This window comes from Herpailurus yagouaroundi, unplaced genomic scaffold, assembly GCF_014898765.1.
Source record: "Herpailurus yagouaroundi ecotype Mexico unplaced genomic scaffold, PumYag 180, whole genome shotgun sequence".
NCBI classification, from domain to species: domain Eukaryota; kingdom Metazoa; phylum Chordata; class Mammalia; order Carnivora; family Felidae; genus Herpailurus; species Herpailurus yagouaroundi.
In genome coordinates this window covers 1,343,447-1,369,547 of record NW_024412411.1, presented here as the reverse complement: position 1 = coordinate 1,369,547, position 26,101 = coordinate 1,343,447, and the positions used below count along the sequence as shown (strand labels likewise).

At 40.7% G+C, this 26,101-nt stretch overlaps 1 protein-coding gene across 6 annotated transcripts in view; it reads left to right on the top strand.

The window, feature by feature from the left end:
- STIM1 (stromal interaction molecule 1) overlaps positions 1-26,101 on the top strand; it is a 186,032-nt gene that overhangs the window by 130,597 nt on the left and 29,334 nt on the right. For all 6 annotated transcript variants that reach the window (XM_040489146.1, XM_040489144.1, XM_040489145.1 and 3 more), the window contains exons 3-5: positions 1,666-1,780; positions 20,903-21,014; positions 24,130-24,245. In XM_040489146.1, coding sequence (XP_040345080.1) covers positions 1,666-1,780; positions 20,903-21,014; positions 24,130-24,245 — 343 coding nt within the window. The remainder of the gene's footprint in view (positions 1-1,665; positions 1,781-20,902; positions 21,015-24,129; positions 24,246-26,101) is intronic.

The following is a 26,101-nucleotide window of genomic DNA, read 5'->3' as shown; positions in this document are numbered from 1 at the left end:
TGCCATGTTATAGTTGTAGACACTTTCAAGTTCCTTGTGCCCAGCAGGCTATATTCTGACTCGGTTGAGAGTGCACCAGTGTGGACTTGCTTCAAACTTCTCTCCTGAGTCATTAAGACTTAGATGTCTTAATATCCCCAAAACCCAGGGGGAGGAAATCACCTCTTGATTATGGGTCTAGGTAATCTGTCAGTCATCTGTTTGTTTAGATAGTAACATTTACTGATGTTACGCTGGGTCAGACCCTTTCCTAGACACAAAGGGTGAGAAAAGAAGGATAAGAGACATTTCCTGAAAATCCTACTAAACTATGTTTTAAAAACATAGTGATCAAAATTGCATATTTCTTTGATGTTTGAGGCTCTAGGGAAAACTGGGATCAAGTGTTCAATCTTGTACATACTAATGAGGTTAAGAATCTGGCTGAATGAGTATCTGTGAAGTTAATTACCAGTTAAATTTCTAAAAGCTTTGATTTGTTTGGCTTTTCTTCTTTCTTATAAGGGTGTATATTATGAAAAGAAATACCAGTAATTTAAAGGACAGCGTATATAGTGCTGGGGGAAAATTTGGACTGTAAAGTCAGATATCTTGGGTTGGAATACAAATTCATCACTTGAGCAAATGTTTGAGTTACCTAATGCTGTATAATGAACTTCCCCAAAACTCGGTGGCTTCAAACAGCAACATTTATTTTGTTATTTGTCTGCAATCTGGGCATCGCTCAGTAGGGACAGCTCATCTGTGTCCACTTGGCATCAGATGCAGTGACTCAAAAACTGGGGGCTGGAATCACCTGAAGTCTCAGTCACTTGTCTGAGTCCTGGGCTGGGGAGACAAACAGCTGGGCTGCTCAGATATCTGTCTATATTTCTATGTAGTCTTTCCATATGTTCTCCCCATAATGGTGGCTTTGGGGATAGCCAGGCTTCATGTATGTTAGCTCAGAGCTCTCAAGGCATGTGTCCCAAAATGGAGAAGGCCAGGTGAAATCTGTATTACCTTTTCTAACCTACCCTTGGAAGCCACTCGACATCACTGCTGCCATATTCTGTTTGTTAGAAGATGAGTCACAAATGTCAGCCTATATTCCAGGGGAGGGGAATTCTCCTTTTGTGGGAGGATTATCATAGAATTGTGGACATATTTTAAAACCATCATAGCAAGTAATTAAACCTCTCCAAATTTAATGTGATTTGGGGGTAAGTTGCATTATCTTAGCGTAGTTCTGTTCTCGTTTGTAAAATAGGTGTGATAATTCATTGGTTGTGGGGATTAGATGAGAAAATATTGTAGAAGTTCTTGGAATATTGCTTAGTATATAAACAGGTGATCCAAAAATTGATAATTCTTTTTCCCTATCCTTCTTCCTTTTCTAGTGTATTGAATTCCAGTTAACTATCATTTATTATCTTTCCATAATTAAAAAAATACGAGGAAGAAATTGCTTATTCTTTTTTTTTTTTCAAGTGAAACGTACAACAAAGAAGAAGAGGTAGTCTAGTTGGCAGCTAGGACATATGCACATGAAGGACATAAGAGTGATGTGGTACACTTATACATTGGGTGGATGGAATGTGCTATGGAAAGTTAGATGGCCTGTGTGGAGATCTCGGTGGGCTGACCCTAGGTATCCCTTGTGACTTGTGTGCTTTTTCCTTGCAGTTCCTGAGGGAAGACCTCAATTACCATGATCCGACAGTGAAACACAGCACCTTCCATGGTGAGGATAAGCTCATCAGTGTGGAGGACCTGTGGAAGGCATGGAAGTCTTCAGAAGGTAATAGGCAGCTCGGTTATTGATCCTAGTTGCTGGAAGGTTTAGAGAAGACAGAAGAAGATGGGCAGCAACTTGGCCTTAAAAGTACATGAGTATAAAATGCTTTGTAAAGAGCAAATTATTAAAATGGTTCTACATACAGTCACTGAATAAGACTGAATCTAGTCACCATGTTGGGAAAGGGGGAAGATGCTTCAAATAGAGTTGGAGCTGCTCTTCATTAGAATTCTAAATGGTTCTATCCTATCCCCACCCGTCTTCTTCCTACCTACCACAGTCTCTGCTGCTTCTCCAGAGGTAGGGAGCTTACCGGCCTTTTGAGGCAGCCCCTTCCTTCTATCAGTCTCTACTTGGTCTCAGCTCTGCTGAGTCCTAGATGATTCAAAGATTGGGTGGAAGTAAGATGGAATCTCCCCTGAGTCTTTTCTTTTCCAGGTTAAATAGCCAGTTTCTTTGAAGAAAACATGTTTTCTCAGCCTCTTCCTCCTCTTGGTCTCCTGCCTGTGAACATTTCTGTTAATATCTTTCTTAGATCATAGTTCTTAGAGTCAGACACAGACCTTCAGGAATGGTTTGACCAGCGCAGAGTTGAACAGGATTGCCAGCTTCTTACTTCTGGACTCTGCACATCAGCTAATGCAGTCTGATTTGATACTGGAGCCTTCAGCACTCACATCACTCTGCTAACTCATGTTGAACTTATTAAATAAAAACTTTAGTTATTTTTCATGTATAAAATTGTTAAACCAGGACTACCATTTTTTTTTCCTGAAACATTTGCTTCAGAGCTGTGAGTGAAAGAGCATATCTAATAGTGTGAAGCTTGACAAGGAAGGGAAAAACAGGGTTTTTGCGTCCTCTCCATCTCTATCTGTGGCTAGAGTGTCCTTTGATACTAACAGGATTGAAAGCGGTCTCTTGGCAGGGTCTCATAAGATAGGTCTTGATGCTAAGAAGGGTTAAACATAAGTGACCATCAGGGCCCTTCCTTTGCATATGAGGAACCTTAGGCCTAGATTTATAAAGTTACTTGTTCATTGTCATGCATTTAGTACATTGTAAAGCTAGGACTCAGACCTGGACCTTCTGCTCACTGGATCAAGGCTTTTCCATGCCATCTGGGTTGAAAGCGCTGGTCTGGTGGTAGAGAAAAACCAGTTTGGGTAGGAATGAGGCAGTTTTTATTTTTGTTTTAATTTTACCTAGGATTATAGAATTTTAGATCTGGAAGGGATTATCTATAAGGTAGGTTGAGAACATTAAATTTAAAACAAGAAGACCTGGGGGTGCCTGGGTGGCTCAGTCGGTTAAGCTTCCGACTCTTGGTTTCAGCTCAGGTCATAATTTCACAGCTTCGTGGGTTAGAGCCCCACATCGGGCTATGCTCGGACAGTGTGGAATCTGCTTGGGATTTTCTCTCTCTCCCTCTCTCTTTGCCCCTACCCCACTTGAGCTGACTGTCTCTCTCAAGATAAATAAATAAACTAAAAAAAAAAAAAAAAAAAAAGCAAGAAGACCTGGATTCTAGTCCTATTTCTGGCATGGACAGGCTGATACCTCTTATTAACTGTGTTTTTATCAATCTAGAAGAAGCTTAAGTTAGCTTTACAGACGGCTTTCTGGAAATCTTTAAAAGCTGAGTTCCTTGTGGGGGCTTTGTTTAATAGCTCCTGAGCAACTCAGGCTGTTTACTGATGAGAAATCAAGCAGTGAAGTGATCTTTGGAATTATACTGGCACTGCCAGGAAAAATCTTCTGCTCGTACTGTTTAATTTTAGTTTTCTTCTTTTTTTGTAACAACATAAGGACATGGCGCCTGGGTTTTAAGAGTGGGTTTCATAAGTGGGAACTTGGAATGAAAGATGGCAGGGAGAGCATTCCTGGCCTTCTCAAAGCTCATACACAAGTAGCTGGGAAGGGAAAGTGACCAAGAGAGGGCAGAAACAGGAGTAAATCATAATACTAAAAAGTAGCCAAGACAGTTTTCTGGTAAGAACTTTATTCCTGGACTCAGCAACTATTTGGAACACTTCCAAGTGTGTTCTAAATGACAGGAAGATGGAAGACAATGGAATGAGTTTTGAGGAGTTGGTCCCCATTACTGATGAGCAAGGGATATTCCAGTGCACTGTGATGTAGCTCACAGCTAAGCTGAGAAGTGACATGTATGTATCATTTTAGGGTTTTCTCACTATGTGTCATGCCTGGTGGTTTGACAAGCTAAAAGTAAGAATCTTCATGGGTACTGTTCCTCCCAACAATTTGCTTCATTATTTAGAGCAAGGCCCCTAATCTCTGGAGTGATGATTTCCAGAGCTACAAAAAGCATGTAATACTCTGGCAGTCGCTCAAAGTAGCTGGTCTGAGTTTTGCTAGATGATATAGATATCAGCAGTGTTCATTAGTGTTCAGAACATTAGCTGACTAATGTCAGTACCATCTATGTGATTAGTTGTTAACATTTTCTGACTGATACTGAGAGCCAGTCTTTCCTTCGTGTTGTTTAGATTTTAACAGAAAAGACTGATAATTGCTACATTAGCCAGTTCTGGACTTCAATAATAAAAACAGCAACAACGAAGAAACTACTCTGATATTTACATGATATTTGATGTGTGCTAGCCACTGTTCTGAATGATTTATATATGTTAATTCATTTCTCACGAAAACCCTTTGAAGTATAAATACTATGATGGTCTGCATTTACAGATGAGGAAAATGAGGCAGAGAGTGTTTGATGAAATAATGTAATGCACTTCTTTCTAACCAGAGTTAGTACAGACTTCACAAATTAAGAGCATAGTCCTCAGTAAGACTGCTCTCACTTTAGATACCAACCAGCCATAAACCCTGGGTGTTCCCAGCCACCTCTGCTCTGACTGACTGGCTACAAATCACAGTTCCCACTATCCCCTCAGGTTTGGTAATTTACTGCATGACTCACAGAACTCAGGAAAGTGCTGTACTTCTGATTACAATTTTATTAGAATGGATAAAAGTTAGGACCAGCCAAAAGAAGAGACCAATAGGGTGAGGTCTGGGAGGGTCCTGAATTTGGGACTTCTGTATCTTCTGCCCCTGGAATCAGGACATATCACCCTCCCTAGCACATTAATCATGGGTGTGTTTGCTAACCGGAAAGCTCATCCGAGCCTCAGGATCCAGAGGTTTTATTGAGGTCCGATTACATGGGCATGATTGATTGAATCACTGGCTGCATGACGGCTCTTCATCTCCAGCCCCCTGTTCCTTTCTGATGGTTGGGCTGTTATCTCCTGGCCCAAAGCCCCAATCCTCTAGTCAGCTGGTTGGTCTTTCTGGCAACTAGTCCCCATCCAGAGTCATCTCATTAGCTCAAACTCAAGTGTGATCCAAGGAGCCCCACCATGAATAACAAAGATATTCCTATCACCAGGGAAATTGACACCAAATTGACACCAAATTTGAAGTGTCTTTGAAGACAAAGACCACCAAATTCTTTGTTGTACAAAATTAAATAAGAAGGAGCTGAACAAACAGGGCTGAGGAAGGATCAAGAACAAGGGGGAACTCCAGGGATCCCAGCAGCAGGGTCTAGGGGATTGGCCTTTTCTAATTGGCTACTCTTGGATGTCTCCACTTCGTTCATTTTTCATCTAAGTATCTTTGCTCAACAGTGAGATATGGTGGAGGGAAAATCAGATTGGCATAGTTTGTATCACAGACTTATTATGTAAGGTAGTGGTAGTGAGAGCTTAGACTGTGGGGGAGGGGGCAGCAATTTCCAGTCCCTCTAAGGCCCTGTGAGGTAGGGGGAGTGGTAGTTTTTTTAAAGGGATGCCAGGTAGATTTTGTGGAATCTTTGAGAAATAGAATTGTTTGCATATTTGAGCTAGGGGAAATAGTAACAGTGTCCTTAGAAGGGTTGCTGGGAGGACTGACCTAAGAGGACTCTCTTCTAAAGCATGGCTTCCATTCTTCTAAACAAAGTACATCATGTCTATTTTTTCTCCCCTTTCCTGGACATGAGATTTTAAAAGATGCTATCTGCCAAACTTAAGTAACAATTTCGTTCTCCATTTGTATAGATCAAAGACATATTAAACTATCAATTTTGATTCTAACTAAAATGATTCCAGCTAAAAGCAAAAGTACTTGGTATTCTAGTGTGACTCTGAACTTTGTCTTGAGAAAATGTTTACTTTCTACTGGAAATGATTTGGAAATAATTCCAAAGGATAATTTAGAAATAATAAACTCACAGATCTCCAGTTCTGTCTGTGCTATTCTTTGCAGGATGGGATTTTTCACAGGAGGCAGTGGAGCAGTACTGGCAAACCAGGAGGCTTTTAGAGAGAAACCCAGCAGAACTGGCCTTTCTCTGTTGATATAGCACAGCAGGGGCAAGTGGCATTGGACTTCTGTCTAAACCATTTCAGAAGTCATATCAGTATAAAAGAGTTGGCATCCCCTTATTGCTTTTACATAAACCCAGTGAGACATATGTTTCTTCTGTTCCTTTAGCTCTATAAAAATTACTTTGATAAGTGAATCTTCAAGTCATTTAGTTAACTGCCTCAGCCATTGTTGCTACATTTTGGGGGAGAGAGATACAACTGGCTTTTTATTTCTCTTGGATTCTTTTAGATACTTTTTCTCCAATAACAAAAAACAATTAGCATCAATGCAGTGATTTAAAACTTATCACAGGCATTTTCTATTTATATTAAATAGCTGCTTGAGGGTAAACGTTCTTACTTGTATCCCCATTTAATAAAGGAGCATCTCTCACCTATTTCTGTTACCAAGTCCTGAGGATTCTATCTCTCTTATATATATTTTATATGCATCTCCTATGATACTGCCTTAGCTCAACTTCATCTTTTTGAAAGATTTATTGAGTTATAACTGATAATACAATCAGGTGTAAATATTTAAAGTGTATAATTTTTTTAAAGTTTTGACACATGTATTCAGATGGCTATCCTTTATGAGATACATGCTTTGCAAAGATTTTCTCCCAGTCTGTGGCTTATCATTCTTTTAATAGTATCTTTTGAAGAACAGTAAGTTTTAATTTTTCTGAGGTCCAGTGTTTCAATTTATGCTTTTAAGAATTATGCTTTTGGGGGCGCCTGGGTGGCGCAGTCGGTTGGGCGTCCGACTTCAGCCAGGTCACGATCTCGCGGTCTGTGAGTTCGAGCCCCGCGTCGGGCTCGGGGCTGATGGCTCAGAGCCTGGAGCCTGTTTCTGATTCTGTGTCTCCCTCTCTCTCTGCCCCTCCCCCGTTCATGCTCTGTCTCTCTCTGTCCCAAAAATAAATAAACGTTGAAAAAAAAATTAAAAAAAAAAAAAGAATTATGCTTTTGGTGTCATATGTAAGAAATATTTGCCTAACCCAAGGTCACACAAGCATTTTCTCCCATGTTTTCCTCTAGAAGTTTTATAGTTGCAGGTTTTACATTTAGGCCTCTAATCTGTTCTGTATTAATTTGTGGATGTTAGTGTTAAGTATGAGTCCAAGTCCTTCTTTGTGCTTATGTGTGTCTCAGTTGTTTCTAGAACCATTTGTTGAAAATTCTGTCCTTTCTCCCACCGCATTGCCTGGTCTTTTGTTAAAAACCAGTTGTCCATATAAGTATGGGTTTATTTCTGGTCTTTGTATTCGGATCCACTGATCTATTTGCCTGTCCTTATGTCAATACCATGCAATTTTGATTACAATAGTCTTATAATAACTCTTTTAGTCAGATAGTGTTAGCTCTCCAACTTTGTTTTCTTTTTTCAAGTTGTCCTGGCTGTTTGATCTCGAATCAACTTGTCAATTTCTATAAAAAAAGCCTACTAGGATTTTGACTGGCATTGCATTGAATCTATAGCTCAGTTTGAGAGAACTGACATCTTGACAATATTGAGTTTTCTGATCGATGTATAAGGTATATCTCCCCATTTAGTTAGGATATATATTTTGTAGTTTTCAGCGTACAGGTCTTTCATACCTTTTGTCAGATTTATCTCTAAGTATTTCATAGATTTTGATGGTATTATAAATAGTACTTTTAAAATTGTGGTAAAATATATAAAAAAGTTGACCACATAAATGGTATTTAATTCCTGATTGTTGTTTATATATAGACATATAATTGATTTTTTTTTTCAACGTTTATTTATTTTTGGGACAGAGAGAGACAGAGCATGAACGGGGAAGGGGCAGAGAGAGAGGGAGACACAGAATCGGAAACAGGCTCCAGGCTCTGAGCCATCAGCCCAGAGCCCGACGCGGGGCTCGAACTCACGGACCGCGAGATCGTGACCTGGCTGAAGTCGGACGCTTAACCGACTGCGCCACCCAGGCGCCCCCTAATTGATTTTTATATATTGGTCTTGTATTCTGCAACCTTGCTAAACTCACTTATTTGTGAGATGCCATCAGAGTTTAAACTGAGATAATCAAGTCTTCTAGTAAAGAAAGTTTTGTTGTTTTCTTTTCCAATCTGGATGCCTTTAAAAAAGTCTTCTTCTTGTCTGATTGCCCTGGTTAGTATCTCCAGTACAGTGTTGGGAGAAGTGGTAAGAGTAGGTATCATTGTCTTGGTTCTGATCTTAAGGAGGAAAGACTCCAGTCTTTCATCATTAAATATAAACATTAAATATAAATATAAACATCATTAAATATAAATATAAACATTAAATATAAAATATAAATATAAAATATAAATATTTTATATAAATATAAAATATTTATATAAATATAAACATTTATCAGATTGAGGAAGCTATTACTAATTTGCTGATAAATTTTTTATCAGGAATGGATATTGGATTAAAAAAAATTTTTTTTTTAACGTTTTATTTATTTTTGAGAGAGGGAGAGACAGAGCATGAACAGGGGAGGGTCAGAGAGAGGGAGACACAGAATCTGAAACAGGCTCCAGGCTCTGAGCTGTCAGCACAGAGCCCTACGCGGGGCTCGAACTCATGGACCACGAGATCATAACCTGAGCTGAAGTCGGCCGCTTAACCGACTGAGCCACCCAGGTGCCCCGGATATTGGATTTTTATCAAATGAGTTTTCTGTGTCTATTGAGATGATTGCCTGGTTTTTCTGTTTTTGTTTGCTAAGATGGTGAATTACATTGATTAATTTTTGAATGTTAACCCTGCATCCTTGGGATAAACCCCACTTGGTCATCATCCTTCTACTATATGGTTGGATTCTATTTGTTAAAATTTTATTTCATATTTTTATACCTTTGTTAATGAGGGATATTGGTTTATAGTTTTCTTGTAATATCTTTGTTTTTGGTATCAGTATTATGCTGACCTCATTAAATTAATTGGGAAGTAGTCTTCAATTTTTCAGAAGACTTCATATATAATTGGTATTACTTTTCCTTAAATACTTGGTAGAATTCACTAGTAAAGCCATATGAGCCTGGTGTTGTCTTTGTAGGAAGGTTTTTAATGACAGTGTCAATTTCTTTCATAGGTATAGGACTGTTAGGTTATTTACTTCTTCAGTGAGCTTTTGTAGTTTGTGTCTTCAATTTGTCTATTTCATTACATTGTCAAATTTATAGGCATACATTTATTCATAATCTTTTCTTATTATTCTTTTAATATATTGATATACCCAAAGAACCAGTGTTTGGTTTCAAGGATTTTCTCTATTGTTAGCTATTTCATTGATTTTTACTTTGATCTTTATTATTTTCTTTCTTCTGTTTACTTTGGGTTTAACTTGTTCTTTTCTGGTTTGTTAAGGTGGAAACTGAGGTCATTGACTTGAGACCTTTCCTGTTTTCTAATATTGGCATTTAGTACTATAAATTTCCTGTAAGTACTGCTTTAGCAGCATTTCACAAATTCTGGTGTGTTGTGGCTTTTTGCTTTTTCCTAACTGATTTATAGGTAGCATAGGCAGAGTAAAAATACCTAAAATGAAAGCACAACTGGTGGTAAATCCTTATTCTTTTTTTTTTTTTTTTTTTGGTCTGATACAGTCTTCAATAACTTGATATCCCTCAATAATGTATTCCAATTTGAGGAATTATTTTGGCCCTGGAAATTCATGCCTCTGAAATCTGTCTTGTATCTTACATTCATCTAGTATTGGCTCTTCACCATGTTAGATGATATGTTTTATTTTTATTTTTATTCAACTCAAATATTCTATTTACTTTCTATTTCCTTTTTGAAATCTTCTTTGATTCATGAGTTTTTTTTAGAAGGATGGTATGTAGTTTTCAAATGTTAGGGGATTTTCTAAAGATTTTTCTGTTATTGATTTCCAGTTTAATTCCATTGTGGTTTGAGAACATACTTTGTATGGCTTGAATCCTTTACAGTTTTTTAAAACATTTTATTATGTTTCTGAATATTATATATCTTGGTACATGTTCCATATGCATTTGGCTGTTGTTGGGTGGAGTGTTCAATAAATGTCAATCAGGCCATGTTGGTTGATGGTGTGGTTCATGTCTACTAGATCTTTGCTGATTTTCTGCCTAGTTGCTCCATCAGTTATTGAGGGGGAGTATTTAAATTTTCAACTATAATATTGGATTTGCCTATTTTTTCTTGCAATTAGTTCTGTGAGTTTTTGCTTCATGTATTTTGAAGGTATGTTACTAGGTGCATACAGATTTAGGATTATTTATTTATTTATTTATTTATTTATTTATAATGTTTATTTATTTTTGAGAGAGACAGAATGTGAGTGGGGAAGGGGCAGAGAGAGGGAGACACAGAATCCAAAGTGGGCTCCAGGCTCTGAGCTGTCAGCATAGACCATGATGTGCAGCTTGAACTCACTAACGGTGAGATCATGACCTGAGCTGAAGTCGGACGCTTAACCGACTGAGCCACCCAGGTGCCCCTGTTATTATTTTTTTTAAGTTTATTTATTTAAGGGGTGCCTGGATGACTCAGTCAGTTAAGCATCTGACACTTGATTTTGGCTCATGTCATGATCTCATGGCTTGTGAGTTTGAGCCCTTCATTGGGCTCTGTGCTGACAGTGAGGAGCCTACTTGGGATCCTCTCTCTCTCTCTCTCTCTCTCTCTCTCTCTCTCCCCCCCCCCCTCTGTCTCTGCCCCTCCTTCACTTACCCTGTCTCTGTCTCTCCCAAAATAAGTAAATAAACTTAAAAACAAAAAAACAAAAAAAACAAAAAGAAAAAAAAGGAAGAAAGAAAGAAAGAAAGAAAGAAAGAAAGAAAGAAAGAAAGGAAGGAAGGAAGGAAGGAGGGACTGGGTGGCTCAGTCGGTTGGGCATCCAGCTTCGTCTCAGGTCATGATCTCACAGTTCATGGGTTCAAGCCCCACATTGGGCTCTCTGATGATAGTTCAGAGCCTGTAGCCTGCTTTGGATTCTTTGTCTCCCTCTCATTCTGCCCTTCCCCAACTTGTGCATGTGCGCTCTCTCTCTCTTTCGCTCTCTCTCTCAACAACAAAAAACAAACATTAAAAAAAGAAAAAAGAAATGCATTAAATATAAAAACACAAGTATATTAAAAGTAAATACATGGAAAAAGATACACAAAACTAATAATACTCAAAATAAAGCTATATTTATATCAAAATATCAAAATTATATCAAAATCTGATAGCACAGAGCCTGATGTGGGCTTGAACCTATGAGACCGTGAGATCATGACCTGAGCCGATACTGAGTCACACCTTTACCTGACTGAACCACCCAGGTGCCCCTAAATGCATTTTTTTTTAATATATGAGATTTCTTGTCAAATTGGTTTCCATAAATGCATTTGTTATAGGCAGTTTATGATTGGGTCTTATATTTTTTGGCAATCTGATAATCGCTGCCTTTTAGTTGGGGTATTTAGACCATTTACATTTAATGTGGATATTAATATGAGTAGATTTGAGGCTACTATGTTGCTATTTGTTTTCTGATATTTTTCCCTACTGTTTTTTCTTCTCTTTTCTTTTTTTTCTGCCTTATTTTGGGTTAATGAGTAGTTTTTTATAATTCCATTTGATCTTTTTTTTGTTGTTTTAACCCTGTTTTGTTATTTTAGTGGTTGCTTTAGGCGATAAAATATGCATCTTTAATCTTTCATAGTCTTCTTTCTAGGGATGTTATTATTTTATTTGTTATTGAAATATAGTTGACAATATTTCATTAGTTTCAGGTGTATGACATAGTGATTCAACAACTCTATATATTATGTTTTACTCACCATAACTGTAGCTACTATCAGTTACCACACAATGCTATCTGCAACACCATTGATTATATCTCTATGCTGTACCTTTCATCACTGTGACTTATTCATTTCATAACTGGAAGCCTGTCCATCCCATTCCCCTTCACCCATTTTGCTCTTTCTCTAGCCCCCTCTCCTCTGGCAACCAACCACTAGTTTGTTCTCTGTGTTTGTTCTCTGGGTCTGTTTCTGCTTTGTTTGTTTGTCCATTTATATTGTTTTTTTAGATTCCACATATAAGTTAAATCATATGGTATTTTTTTTTTTTTCTTGAACTTCCTTCACTTAGCATAATACCCTCCAGGTCCATCTGTGTTGTTGCACATGTTAAGATCTCATTCCTCTTTGTGGCTGAGTAGTATTTCAATGTATATATACCACATCTTCTTTATCCGTCATCTATCAATGGACACTTAACGTTGCTTTCATATCTTGGCTATTGTAAATAATGCTGTAATAAACAGGGGTGCATATATTTTTTCAAGTTAGTGTTTTCATTTTTTTAATGTTTATTTATTTATTTTGAAATAGAGACAGAGAGAGAGAGAGAGAGAGAGAGAGAGAGAGAGAGAGAGCAAGCATGGGGGGGGGGGGGGGGAGAGGCAGAGAGAAAGAGAGGGAGAGAATCCCAAGCAGGCTCTGTGCTGTTGAGCACATGGGGCTCAATCTTGTGAACTGGGAGGTCATGACCTGAGCTGAAATCAATAGTGGGACACTTAACCAGCTGAGCCACCCAGGCACCCCAGTGCTTTCACTTTCTTTGGATAAATACCTAGTGGTAGAAATACTGGATCATATGGTAATTTTATTTTTAATTTTTTGAGGATCTTCCATACTGCATTCCACAGTGACTGCACCAATATACATTCCCATCAACAGCACATGAGGGTTCTCAAGAGCTATTATTACACCTTGTCACATATAGTGTAAGAACCTAACACTAGTGTACTTCCATTTATTCCTAAATCTTAGTTCCACTCTCTGCACTGTGGCCTGGAAATTCTTTCAGAGCCATAACTAGGACAAGTATATCACCTGCCTCATTTGTTTACCATCTCTTAAGGATCAATGTCCATTATAGCCTGATGTCCAGTGTCTTTAAAACCATTGTTTCATATATTTTGTCTTTTCTCTTCTTTTGGTTGTTTCAGGAGAGAGGGTGAATTCCATTGTAGTTACTTCATCTTAGCCTGAAGCAGAAACCTCAGCTTAATCACTTTGCTTGGATGCTTTCATACTGTACTTCTTGGCCTGTCTAGCTCTACTGCAGTTTGTCCTTCAATTGGTTCCAGAGGCATCTTTCTAAAGTAAATATCTGACCAGGTCTCTGCTTAAATTTTTCAGTGGCTTCTTATTTTTTATTTTTATTTTTTTAATTTTTTTTTTCAACGTTTTTATTTATTTTTGGGACAGAGAGAGACAGAGCATGAACGGGGGAGGGGCAGAGAGAGAGGGAGACACAGAATCAGAAGCAGGCTCCAGGCTCCGAGCCATCAGCCCAGAGCCTGACGCGGGGCTCAAACTCACGGACCGCGAGATCGTGACCTGGCTGAAGTCGGACGCTTAACCGACTGCGCCACCCAGGCGCCCCTATTTTTATTTTTTTAATAGTGAAACAAATATGCCAGAACACCAAATTTCTAGGTGGAAGAAATATTCTTAATTGGAACCTGGACTAATAAAGGTATTGCTAAAGATGTTACAAGTAAATTCCTGTGTAATCACATATGATAATCTTATGTTATTTGGAGGAGATGAATATTGGCTTTTCTATTCATTAGGTAACACTTGAGTTTGTGAAGAATTAGCAGTAAGCTTAGGTTACAACTGCTGTCTCATTTGGGACTTAACAAAATGAGGTACTTGAAAGCTTAGTAGTTGTTGATGAAACAAATTTTTATAGAAAATGCCATTGACTTTTTTTAGTGTTTATCAATGAGATGTTAAATGCTGAAATTAAATGTCCATTTGTAATCTCAACTGAATTATTTCAGTTGGGGGAAAAAGTTCAATATGTATATATAAATAAAAACCTGGTGACCTTTTATATCCTGAGAGTTTCTTTATATTTTAATGCCATGTTTCTCCATCATGCCTTATTCACCTCTGTAGTATTGGCCCCCAAAAGTACTGCTTCCTCCTACAATTTGTGTAAACATGCCTTCATTACAAAAATAATAATAATAATAATCAGGGTGCCTAGGAGGCTCAGTTGATTAAGTGTCCAATTCTTGATTTCAGCTCAGGTCATGATCTCATGGTTTATGGGTTTGAGCCATGCATTGGGCTCTACACTGACAGCATGGAGCCTGCTTAATATTCTCTCTTCTTCTCTCTCTGCTTCCTCCTTCAAAATACATAAATAAACTTAAAAGAATTATTTGAAGAAATTACTTAAAAGAATTAACCTTCTATATACCAGGCATTGTGCTAGATTAGTTCAGCATGTCAGGCCCATGCTTATCTCTGTGATCCACTTATTTTCTTCTTTTTTACCACTCTTCATCACATCTACTCTATAACTACACTAATTTATTTGCAGTTGGGAGGATATGTCGTTTCCTTTCATCCCATGTTGCTTTCATAGATACTGTTCCCTCTGTCCCTCCCCCTTGTTGATCTGATTAAATCCTATTTGACAAGACTCAATTTAAGTCTTCTTTTTATTTTCTCCTTTTATTCTCTTTATTTTCCATATTCTTTTCATTCTTTCTTTTATTTCAAGATTTTATTTAAATTCAAATTAGCTAATGGATAGCATATAGTATAGTATTGGTTTCAGGAGTAGAATTTAGTGATTCATGACTTACATATAGCACCCAAAGTATACCCTTCTTTAGGAAATCTTCCCTGGAGACCATAGTTTAGGTTTAGGTGCTTTCTGTGCTCCCACATCTCCTTACCCTTATCTCATCACAGCATTTAGTACACTAATTGCAATCATCTATTTCCTTGCCTGTTTTCCCATCAGATTGCTTGAGGACATTACCTTATATGATTTTATATCTTAACACTTTGCACAGGGCCTGGTCCAGCATAGGAATGTGGAAGACAGAAGTTTGTCCTTGGCTCTACCATTGTGAGATCTTACACAAGTTGTTTGGCTCATTCAACATTCCAAAGCCTAGGTTCTCTTACTGCTCTGCAGCCGTGTAGACCGGGTTTGTGCTGGGTAGCCTAGTGGGCCTGTCACATGAAGCCTTGGTCCAAGTGCCAGATTCTCTTTACAGTGATGATTCAGGAGTTGAGGTTGACACCACATCAGAAAACTAAGACCCCTGCCTCCCTCTAGGTGCAGGTGGCAAACTGCTAGTGAGAGCCAGAAGGAAACCACTTAGAGAGACAATGGGCAACAACGTGTCTTTGCTCACATTTCTTCCCTCTGGTGAGCCTATAGGTGTATCCACCCAGATTCTAACCAGTTTTCAATATCTATCGCTTGTTGAATGAATGTATATTTCTTCATTCATATATATGAATGAAGAAGAAATTACTACTGAGTTTGTATTAAATCCTAGGTGTTTTCAAACATATGAACTCATTTAATTCAACAACTTGAAGAGATCAACACTGTTAGATGGTAAGCTACCTGGGTATCTGTCTCAATCACTGCTCTGTTTCCAGTGCCTGGCACAAAGTAGTACAAAATAAATGTTATGAATGACTGGAAAGAAATTTTATAGAAGGGGAAATTGAGGTTCAGAATGGTTAAGTGATTTACCCAAGGTGATCCATGGCCAATAGGATGGAAATCAAAGTCTTCCAGCTTCAAATCTAGTGTTTTTTCTGATAAATTTGACAATTAAAATCCAGCATTCTAACATGGCCAGGTATTTGGAAATCCTGAATGACTTCATTTTTTGTGGCTATTCTAAATTAAAGTAGGAGAGTTTACTCATTTTACATAAAAATCTTTCTCAAAGGGAAAAGGCCTTTTCCTATGAAGCATAGTGTGGAGGCCAGGATAGATCTTTACTATCCAAGAAGCTAACTGATCATCAATTTATAGAGTTCTCTGTTGATATGTATAAGTGCTTAAAAAAAAAAAAATTCTCTCCTTTACTTCCATGAGAAGTCTGTGGGGGACAGTGATGCTGTTGGTGGGAAAACATAGTGGAAATCCTGATGGGATGTGCTACAAGTGATCCAGGACTTACAGATTGCCTTCATTTGTTAATTAATTAATTCATTCATTCATTCATTCATTCATATTGATTCTCTTGTCCATTCAGTAAACTTTAGAGAGTATTTAGAATGATCTAGCCCTGTGTTAGACATTGGGGAATACAGAAATAGAAAAGACATGTTCCCTACCACCATAGTGCTTATATATAGCACAATGGAGAAGAGAGACATGTGACTAATAATAACAATATAACATACATGTTAGAAAAGAAGTCCGAATAAAGAAAGTGCTAAGTGAGCAGATAAGGGAGTGCTAGTGCTCATATTTTGAAGGTTTTAGAAGAGAGGATTTAGAAATGAGCTCCAAAGCATTTCCACAATGAAGAGCTGGAGCTAGGTTTTAAGGATTAGTTGGTGTTTGGCAGTCCACAAAGAGGGAAAAGAACTTTTCTGGAAATAGCAAAGACCTAGAAGTCTGAGAGCAATGTCCAAAGATGAGTAGCAAAATAGTGCAAGACACTGATTGTAGATCAGGTCTGCTAAATTCAGAGCAACAGCTGAGGCAGCATCCAGGGAAGAGCTGTGAAGTTCAGGTCATCTGTTTGGTATGAGTTTGACTGTTTACCCAGTGGTTTCCAGCTTCATAAGATAATCAGCTAGGTGCTAGAAGAGAATACTGTAGCTTATGCTCATATTGTATTTATTTCATTCGTTAATTTTTGTGTATGTTTTACAGTATACCTAATGTCAGTACATGAGTCTGATTTATAAATAGATAGTCCTGTGTTGGCAATGTATGCTCCAAATACAGGTAGGTTATGTCATTAAAAGGGTTGGAGACTACAAAGTTAATCACCTTATACACTTGTCTTATGAAGGACTATTTGGTGCTGAAAACACCAGAGATTGGCCTTCTCTGACGCTGTGTAGTATTGTCTGTCATTTTGCCCAGAGAGGTAGTTTTTGATCTCTCTAGGGGCCTCATGGACAGGCTTAGGGTGATGAGAGGCTCATGACTTTAGAAGACTGTCTCTTGCTTGCATATCCTCCTGGAATTTGGGCATGTGAGTCATTTGGAGACTATCTGTACTAAGCTCTCCTTGCCAAATTCTGTGGCCTTCTAACAGCCACAGCTCTCTGTACTTGCTATTACCTTTGTCCTCACTTTGGCCTGGAGATTCTTCCCATTTTCTCTTTTGGAATGAGAAAGTAGAACAAGCCTTTTAACTTTTAGGTACTTGAACCTTAGGGGTAAGGGACCCTGATATCTTGCCTTGGCTATTGATTGGGACACAGGGTCACTCTCAGATAAGGATACAGCCCATCCTGGCTTACTTTGCCCAGACTGTAGTGACTCTGGGTGGCCAACACCATGCTGCCAAGCTTACCTAGATAGCTTGTGTGCCTAGGTAACAGAATGATGTGTAGAGCACATGCACACACACACACACACACACACACACACACACACACTAAAATAACTACCTTGAGGTTTGTCCTGATATGGTAAAGCCATTATCCTCTTCCCAATAGCTTAGCCATGTAGGGGCTGACTATGTTAAGAGTCCATCCTCATTGGAATGCAGTGGCCCCCTTACCTTATAGACCTCCATCTCACTTAATGTCGTGTTTACAGCAGTGGTTCTCGGCTGGTGGGCAATTTTATCCCCCAGGGAACATTTCACAGTACGCAGAGACATTTTTGATTGTCATGACTGGCAGCATGCTACATCTCGTGGGTGGATGCCGGAGATATTGGTTAATATCCTCCACTGCAGAGGACAAGCCCCCCCCCCCCCCAACAAAGAATTATCCTATCCAAAATGTCAGTGGTGCAGAGACTGAGAAACCCTGGTCTAGAGTGACTCCTGCCCATCTGCACTGCATGTAAGGTGCAGATAGGGCAGTTCCTGCATGCCAAGTGTCTATGTTTGGGCTTGTAGTAAGGCATCCTCCCAGGAGACAAAAGGCTCTTGTAGCACAGCTAGCCTCAGGCCTTTCTAGCAACAGAAAAGTGGCCTTCTTTCCACTCCACATGCCAAGCAGAAAGGCCCCATTGTGCTGGACGTGGCTGAGCTCCCTTGGCAGCAGTGGCAGGAGTGTGTTGTTCTCTGTACTTCACAGGCTGGTACTTGTCCATCTGCCTCGTATCTGTGTGTCCCTCTACTACACCTTCATTAGCCGACGTTCTAGACCATAGTAAATGAGCACATTTGTAATGTCTACTAATGGATACAAAGGCATATACATCCCGCTTTTTTTTTAAATTTTTTTTAACGTTTATTCATTTTAGAGACAGAGAGAGACAGAGCATGAATGGGGGAAGGTCAGAGAGAGAGGGAGACACAGAACCTGAAACAGGCTCCAGGCTCTGAGCTGTCAGCACAGAGCCCGATGCGGGGCTCGAACTCACGGACCGCGAGATCATGACCTGAGCCGAAGTCGGTCGCCCAACCTACTGAGCCACCCAGGCGCCCCAACATCCCGCTTTTCTAACTCTGCTCTGTCATCCCTCCTTTCCCAAACCCTAGGATTTCAACATAGCTCTTGGAAATTAATTTCTCTTCTCTTTCCAATATATTCTAGTCTGGGAATTAGAAATTTAACCAAGCAATGACCAAGGATTAGGAAAACCTAATCCTCTGGGATCTTGTCTCCTAGGATGCAGTCTAAGTGCACTAGAGTGCCCCTCATTTCCTCCCAAGGCACCTTCCTTTTCTCACCTCCTGTGTCTCTGCAGACAGTTTAATGGATATCCAAAGTCTCAGCTACAAAACTTCCCTCCTGAGCTCTAGTAGCTTCTTGAGGACATCAAGAGTTCAGAGCATTTTTGCCTCCAATTTTGTTTCATGCAGGATGTCTCAGTGTCTGCTTTGTACCACGTGCTGGGCTACACTGAAGGGGAAGTAGGTGAGTGAAGGGACAGGTCCAGCCTTCCAACTTCTCCAGCTTATCTGAGAGTGACAGAAGTAATTCAATATCTGAGGCATGTTTACCAGAGGAATGCCTATTTTTCTGACAGGGATTTCAGAAGTTAACCATCCACATGAGCTGTGTATTTGTTTAAGGAGATGATTGTTTCTCTTTGGAGGCCCACAATCAGACCATTTCTGGAATTCCTTGTTTGGGGTGGTTATTCCTTGAGTAAATTCTTATTGATGCTACTGTATAAGAAGCTTTACCTCAGAGACAGTGGGGTGAGCAAAAATGAACAGGACATAGTCCGTGTCTTTGATGTTTCCTGACTTTCATTTTTATTTATTTATTTATTTATTTAAAAAAATTTTTTTTAACCTTTATTTATTTTTGAGACAGAGAGAGACAGAGCATGAACAGGGGAGGGTCAGAGAGAGGGAGACACAGAATCTGAAACAGGCTCCAGGCTCTGAGCTGTCAGCACAGAGCCTGACGCAGGGCTCGAACTCACGGACTGCGAGATCACGACCTAAGCCGAAGTTGGACGCTTAACCGACTGAGCCACCCAGGCGCCCCTGTTTCCTGACTTTTAAAGGAAAATTGGACAGCACTCTGATGAAAGGCAGTTTTGGGGAAAGACATGGACCTTAAGAGAAGAGGATGATAAATCTCACCGTTTCATTCTCTTTCGGAACATTTTTTGGCTTCTTGCTGCTTGCAGCAAGTAGTTTTCAAACTTGAGGAATGTACAAATTCCTTTTAAGGGAAATAATTTATCTTGGACCTACAATGCTGACTTAAACTGTTTTTATTATAACAATGATTACTCAAATTATTATCTAAATGTGTACAAACATAAAATGAGGTTTAAGGTGCTATATAAAAGTTGTATACAAATATAAACAAAAACAGGTTTATACATTAAATGAAAGCAAACTTTATTTTTAAAAAAAATTTTTTTTTCAACGTTTTTTATTTATTTTTGGGACAGAGAGAGACAGAGCATGAACGGGGGAGGGGCAGAGAGAGAGGGAGACACAGAATAGGAAACAGGCTCCAGGCTCTGAGCCATCAGCCCAGAGCCCGATGCGGGGCTCGAACTCACGGACCGCGAGATTGTGACCTGGCTGAAGTCGGACGCTTAACCGACTGCGCCACCCAGGTGCCCCTGAAAGCAAACTTTAAATCCAATAAAATGACATCTTTTTTGCTGCAACTCAGTTGCTCCCAGTCTTTTTAAGTTCAGTATGCTGGTATTCCTGGGTGCCATGTGATACACATATCCTATATGTCATTCGTCTACCTGTCTGTCTGTCTGTCTGTCTGTCTTTGTCTATCTGAGAGAGACAACAAGAGCACAGGAGTGCATAATGGCTTAGAGCAAGGGTTACGGAACCACACTGCTTGAGTGCAGGTGTTTGCTTTGCCAATTCCTAGCTGGGCAACTTTCGGAAAGTTATATAACCTTTCTGTGCCTCATTTTCTCCATCTGTAAAATAGGGATAAAATAGGACCTATCTTTCACATGGTTGTTGTGAAGAACAATGCGTTAATGTATATGAGGCCTCTAGAAGAGTACCTGTCATATAGTAAGTGCCATGTAAAGGATGGCATTTGTTAGTATTATTATCATTATTATATTATAGTTGAGGGTTATTTCACCCAAATACCGGTAGAGTGAAAGAGCAAGGCCATTCCCTGTGGGTCAAACAAAAGGTACAGTATGTACCCCTTTTATACTGAGGATTTGTAGGAGAGGGGGATGGTAAACACATAAACATGTGGTCAATGAGAAGGCCAATGTGACTGATGGTAAGTTCAAGTAGTTCTTGCATTCTGGAGTCAAAGCTTTGCTTGTCTCTTCCCACAGTGTACAACTGGACCGTGGATGAGGTGGTGCAGTGGCTGATCACGTACGTGGAGCTGCCTCAGTATGAGGAAACCTTCCGGAAGCTGCAGCTGAGTGGCCATGCCATGCCGAGGTCAGGAGGAGACTGGATTCTCTCACTTGGGGGTGTAGGGAATGGACTGGGATCGGCCCAACATCAGGTTTCTCTGGCCAGTTAAATGAGGCTCCACTTTTTTCAGGGCACACTCTCTAGACCTCTCCTCTTCTCGCATCCATTGTGCACTTGCTCTGAAGTGTGATGGACGCTTGGCATCCGTTCTCTTATTTAACATTTCTGTCGATCCTGGGAGTAATACTAATGGCTGTCGTTTACTGAATGTTTAGTACATGGCAGGCACTCCTATGCACCACTTCATATACAGTATGTCACTTAATTCTTACATCAATCCTGTAAGGTAGGTATTATTGTATATAGACAATGAGACTAAGTAACTTTTCCAAGGTCACATGGCTAGTTAGAGGCAAAACTGATTTGAACCTAGATCTGGGTAGACTTCAAAGCCTGTGGTATTTCTCTTTTCTTTTGCTGTGCTCCCAGCAGCTGCCTCTTTTACTGCCCAGGAGTCTTGGGGCTCTGTTAGCCTCCCTTGAATTATCCATATAGAGTGTGTCTACTCTAAAGACGTGGTGTGAGGTGGGGCTGACTCCCACTGGCCCTGGCCTCCTCTCCAGGATGACTCTTCCAACAGCTGTGGTACCCTAACTCTGCCTGCTTCACAGGTGCAGTAGGCCAGGGCCTGTGGGGGTGGGGAGGGGATGGAGTACTGCATGGACTTCTTGTTATGTCAGACTAGTACCATGTGTCATGCAGCCATTAATCCATTTACTTATTCATTCGACAAATATTTACTGGGTACCTGCTCCATGCCAAGCACTTGTGCTGGGTGCTGGGGATAAAGATGACAACAGCCTGCCCTTGCCCTCCAAGGGCTTACTATCTGGTAAGTGCTGATTGTGTATAATCTGTCATCCTATTACGTAGGTGCATCTGGTTATGAGCTTCAGCAGAGGGGCGGGGGGAGGTGAAGCTGCTGGTGCACCCACACTTTGCAGCCTGCAGCCGCAGAGCTACTGGGCGCTGCTGCCCCCGCCCCCTGCCTGCAGCCTCCTTTTCACAGCTTCTCCCTACCCTGGAGAGAGTAATAATCTTACTGTTTGTACAGCCCCTTCTAGAACACTTTCCTGCCTATTATTTCAGTTGGTTCTCACAATTCTGGGAGGAAGGAATTACTACCCCGGCTTTTGGGTAAACAAACTGATTTTCAAATATTTTATGATTTATCCAAGCTGGTAAGTGGCAGAGCTGGGATTTGAACCCAGGTCTTTTCATGAAACTTTACCAATTATCTACCCTGTGCCGGGTTCTCTCCTGGGCCCTGAGGACAAAGAAGTGTATCAGACCCCATCTGCCTTGAGGAATTCCATGTTTAATGAAAGAGACAATTAAATAGATGATTGACCATGAAACTCCAGGATCTAGGTTTCTTTCCTGTTACCCATGGAAATTGCAGTATCGCCTTGGCCCATTCCATCTTGAGGAATAGCTATGGTTCCATTAGAGCGAAAACATAGGATGAGAAGTCAGTTCTCAGGTCATGGGCTCTTGGTGCCTCCCTGTAGCTAGACCAGATCCAGCCAGGTCAGGCGGGGGGTGGAGGAAGCCAGGCTGTGGCACCTTAGTGACAGCAGGAAGCCTGGAGCCTTCGGTACACGGAGTGTGGGATGGAGTGGCAGTGGTTGTAGGCCCACCACTAGGCAGCATGGTGTAATGGGAAGAATCCAGAAGATTTGAGTTCATTTCCTGCCTTTGCCACTTACGTGCTACGTACGTGACTTTGGGCGAGTTGCTCAACTCTGAGTTAAGTCAGTGGTGCAGTGAAGTGGAGCTAGTGATGGAACTGTGTCCTTCCAGTCAGAGGACTGAATGAGGCATTGTATGTGAAGCGTCAGAACAGGATGAGAGATGCAGTAGCTGCTTAGTAAATGTTAGCTCCTTTCTTGTTTCTCTCATTGCTCACCTCATAGGTTTCATTGACAAATAGACTGCAGAAAAGATGACACTTATATTGATCAGTTAGATGAAGGCCAGTGCACTGGGTGGAAGTGCTCTGAGGAGGAACCCCCAGAGCTCCTGGGCCTAGAGGAAGCATCTGATTTCACAGAAGCTTACACAGAAGGAAAATGGGGCCCCAGAGGAGAGACCGAGTAGTTTATGATCAGACAAGTGAGTTGCTGACTCAGCTGGGACCAGAAGCTAGATCTTCCGACCCCTTCAGCCCCCATCACAGTGTCTCACTGCTTCTCTTGTAGAGGGGTTGATTGCTTCCCATGGCTGGAGAGGGAGGTAGCTGCCCCTGTGTGCCCAGGCAGGAATATAAATCACACACAGATGTCAGAAGCATTTTTTTCTACCTGGGGAAACAAAGCTATGCATCAGCAAAGAACACTAACTTTATGGAATATGACAGTAGTAAAGGCTCATGTGTGGGACCCCGACCACTGGATTTATAACCTTTCATATCTTATAACCGTCTCCTCCACACCCCCTGTGTTCTAGCAGAAGAAAAACAAAGTCCAGTTTGTTTCTGGGTCATTTTCTCATTTGCAGGCCCTTTCTTACTAGAGTTATCATTAACAGTATGTTGAAGGTCATAAAAAGTTACAATAATCTGACTGGGAGTAAATGACAGTGACTCAAGTACAAGATAATAAGACTAATGCACTGTTTGTCATCAGCAGATTTGTACTTAATGTCAGTGGGTTAGGATTAGAGGTCCTCAGAAAGCACTGGGTCACGTGGCATTGTGTTTTGACCTGGGTTGGACAGGAGAATGTATTTGCAGATGGTGGGAGTGTGGGGATAGGTGCACAGTTGATACTCCCTGGAAGGAGAAACACAACAGAAAACTTATAGTTGGGTGTGGGCATGCTCACAGATGGGTAGTCCTCAAAGAGCAAGGTTCTCAGGAGATGGTGGACATGGGGAGAAGGGTGAACATATTCTTGGTAAATGTTATGTGTCCCTCCTTACTCCCTGTTGAGATCCACGGGTATGGACTCTGTGTTCTAGAGCATACAGGGGAGCAATCACCAAGAGCTAGAAGTCATGGAAGTGTTCCTGGAGGAGGTGGGTAATCCTTCCTGGTTTTAATGGCAGGAAACTGAACCCTTCCTCTTTGCCTCGACAGGCTTGCTGTGACCAACACCACCATGACAGGGACTGTACTAAAGATGACAGACCGGAGCCATCGGCAGAAGCTGCAGCTGAAGGCCCTGGATACAGTGCTATTTGGGCCTCCTCTCTGTGAGTCCTGTGGAAAGAAGGGCTGCTGATTTGCCATGGAACCTGAGGCCATTGTGGGGGCTAGGCTGAGGTCCTGGGTCTCCTAGGTACACCTGCAAGGCAGCACCTCCACTCTTCCCACTGAGAAGTGAAAATATGAGACATGAAATAGTCTTATATTTCAATCCAGTCGGATGTCAAGTTCCGTTCATTAGATACATTAAGACCTACTTTGTGCCAGTGCTGTACTGGACCCTGTAGGAAGACCTGGATGAATCATATCCTTCCATAAAGGGATAAAATGAAAGTTCCAGAGAGGTACACCATGCTTCTGAGGTCCAGAGGAGGGATAGAGAAGGCATCTGATAGAAGAGGTGGCATGTGACCTCTGCCTGTAAGGATGGGTAGGGCTTCATTCCATGCAGGTGGCAGGAGAGGGCATTCTAGGCAGAGGAAACAACCAGAGCAAGAATACAAAGGCTAAGATATGAAAGGAATGCTCAGGGATAACATAGGGTCTGAATGCCAATTAGCTGTTCCCTGCTTTCACTGTGGACATGCAGAGAGTATGAACTGATGGCTGAACATCTTATGTCCTTGGACCACCAAAGAAGACTAAGTGGGCTTCCCTGGAATCATAGAGACACACTCACGGCTAAGAAAGGGTAGTCTCTTCAGCCAGGGGTGACTCAAGAGAAACAGGCAGTTCAGCTCCTGAAGATCTCTACAAGGTGGGAATGGCCAACCCTGCCATCCTTTATCTTATTCCCCATGAACTCAGGGGGAACAAAAGTGGTAAGATTTCTGAGAAAATTAGCCTTGACCAAGCATGCCCTTAGGACCCACTCTCTGCCCATTGGGAGCTGTTGGCATCGGTTCAGGATGCCAGTGACAGAATGTTATAAGGCCAAGAACCAGTCCAGAGAAGCAGCTGGCAGGCAGAGTCAGAGGCTGTATAACATTTTCCCATCTGTGCATTCGGTTTGACAAGTGCCTGAGCTGATCCGTCATCTGTACGTGTTTTTTAAATTTTTAATAAAATTTATTTTTTAGAGTAGTTTTAGGTTTGCATCAAGATTGAGTGAAGCTTGGGGTGTATGGGTGGCTCAGTTGGTTAAGTGTCTGACTTTGGCTCAGGTCATGATCTCATGGTGGGTGAGTTCGAGTTGGGCTCTGTGCTGACAGCTCAGAGCTGGAGCCTGCTTCGGATTCTGTGTCTCCCTCTCTCTCTGTTCCTCCCCTGCTTGTGCTCTCTCTCTGTCTCTCAAAAATAAACATTAAAAAAATTAAAAAAAAATAAATAAATTGAGTGAAAGTGCACAGATTTGCCATACACCCTGCCCCCCCACATGCATAGCCTCCCCCATGGTTAGTGTCCTCCACCAGAGTGGTACATCTGTAATGACTGATGACCCTGAACTGCCATATCATTATCACTCAGAGTCCATAGTTTACATTAGAGTTGACTGTTGGTGTTGCACAGTCTACGGGTTTGGACAAATGTACAATGACATGTATACATGTATTGTATAGAATAGTTTCACTGCCTTAAAGATCCTCTGTGTTCCACCTATTTATCTCTCCCTTCCCCTCAACCCCTAATATAGAATTACCATATAACCCAGAAATTATAGGCCTAGGAATGTATCCAAAGAATTGAAAACAAGTACTGAAAGAAGTACATGTTCACATTCATAGCAGTGCTATTCACAACAGTCTAAAGGTGCACACAACCCAAATGTCCATCAGTGGACAAATGGATAAGTGGTAGTATATAAATACAATGAAATATTATCCAGCCACAAAAAGGAATGGAGTTGTAATACATGCTACAACATGGATGAACCTGGAAATCATGCTAAGTGAAAGAAGCTAGA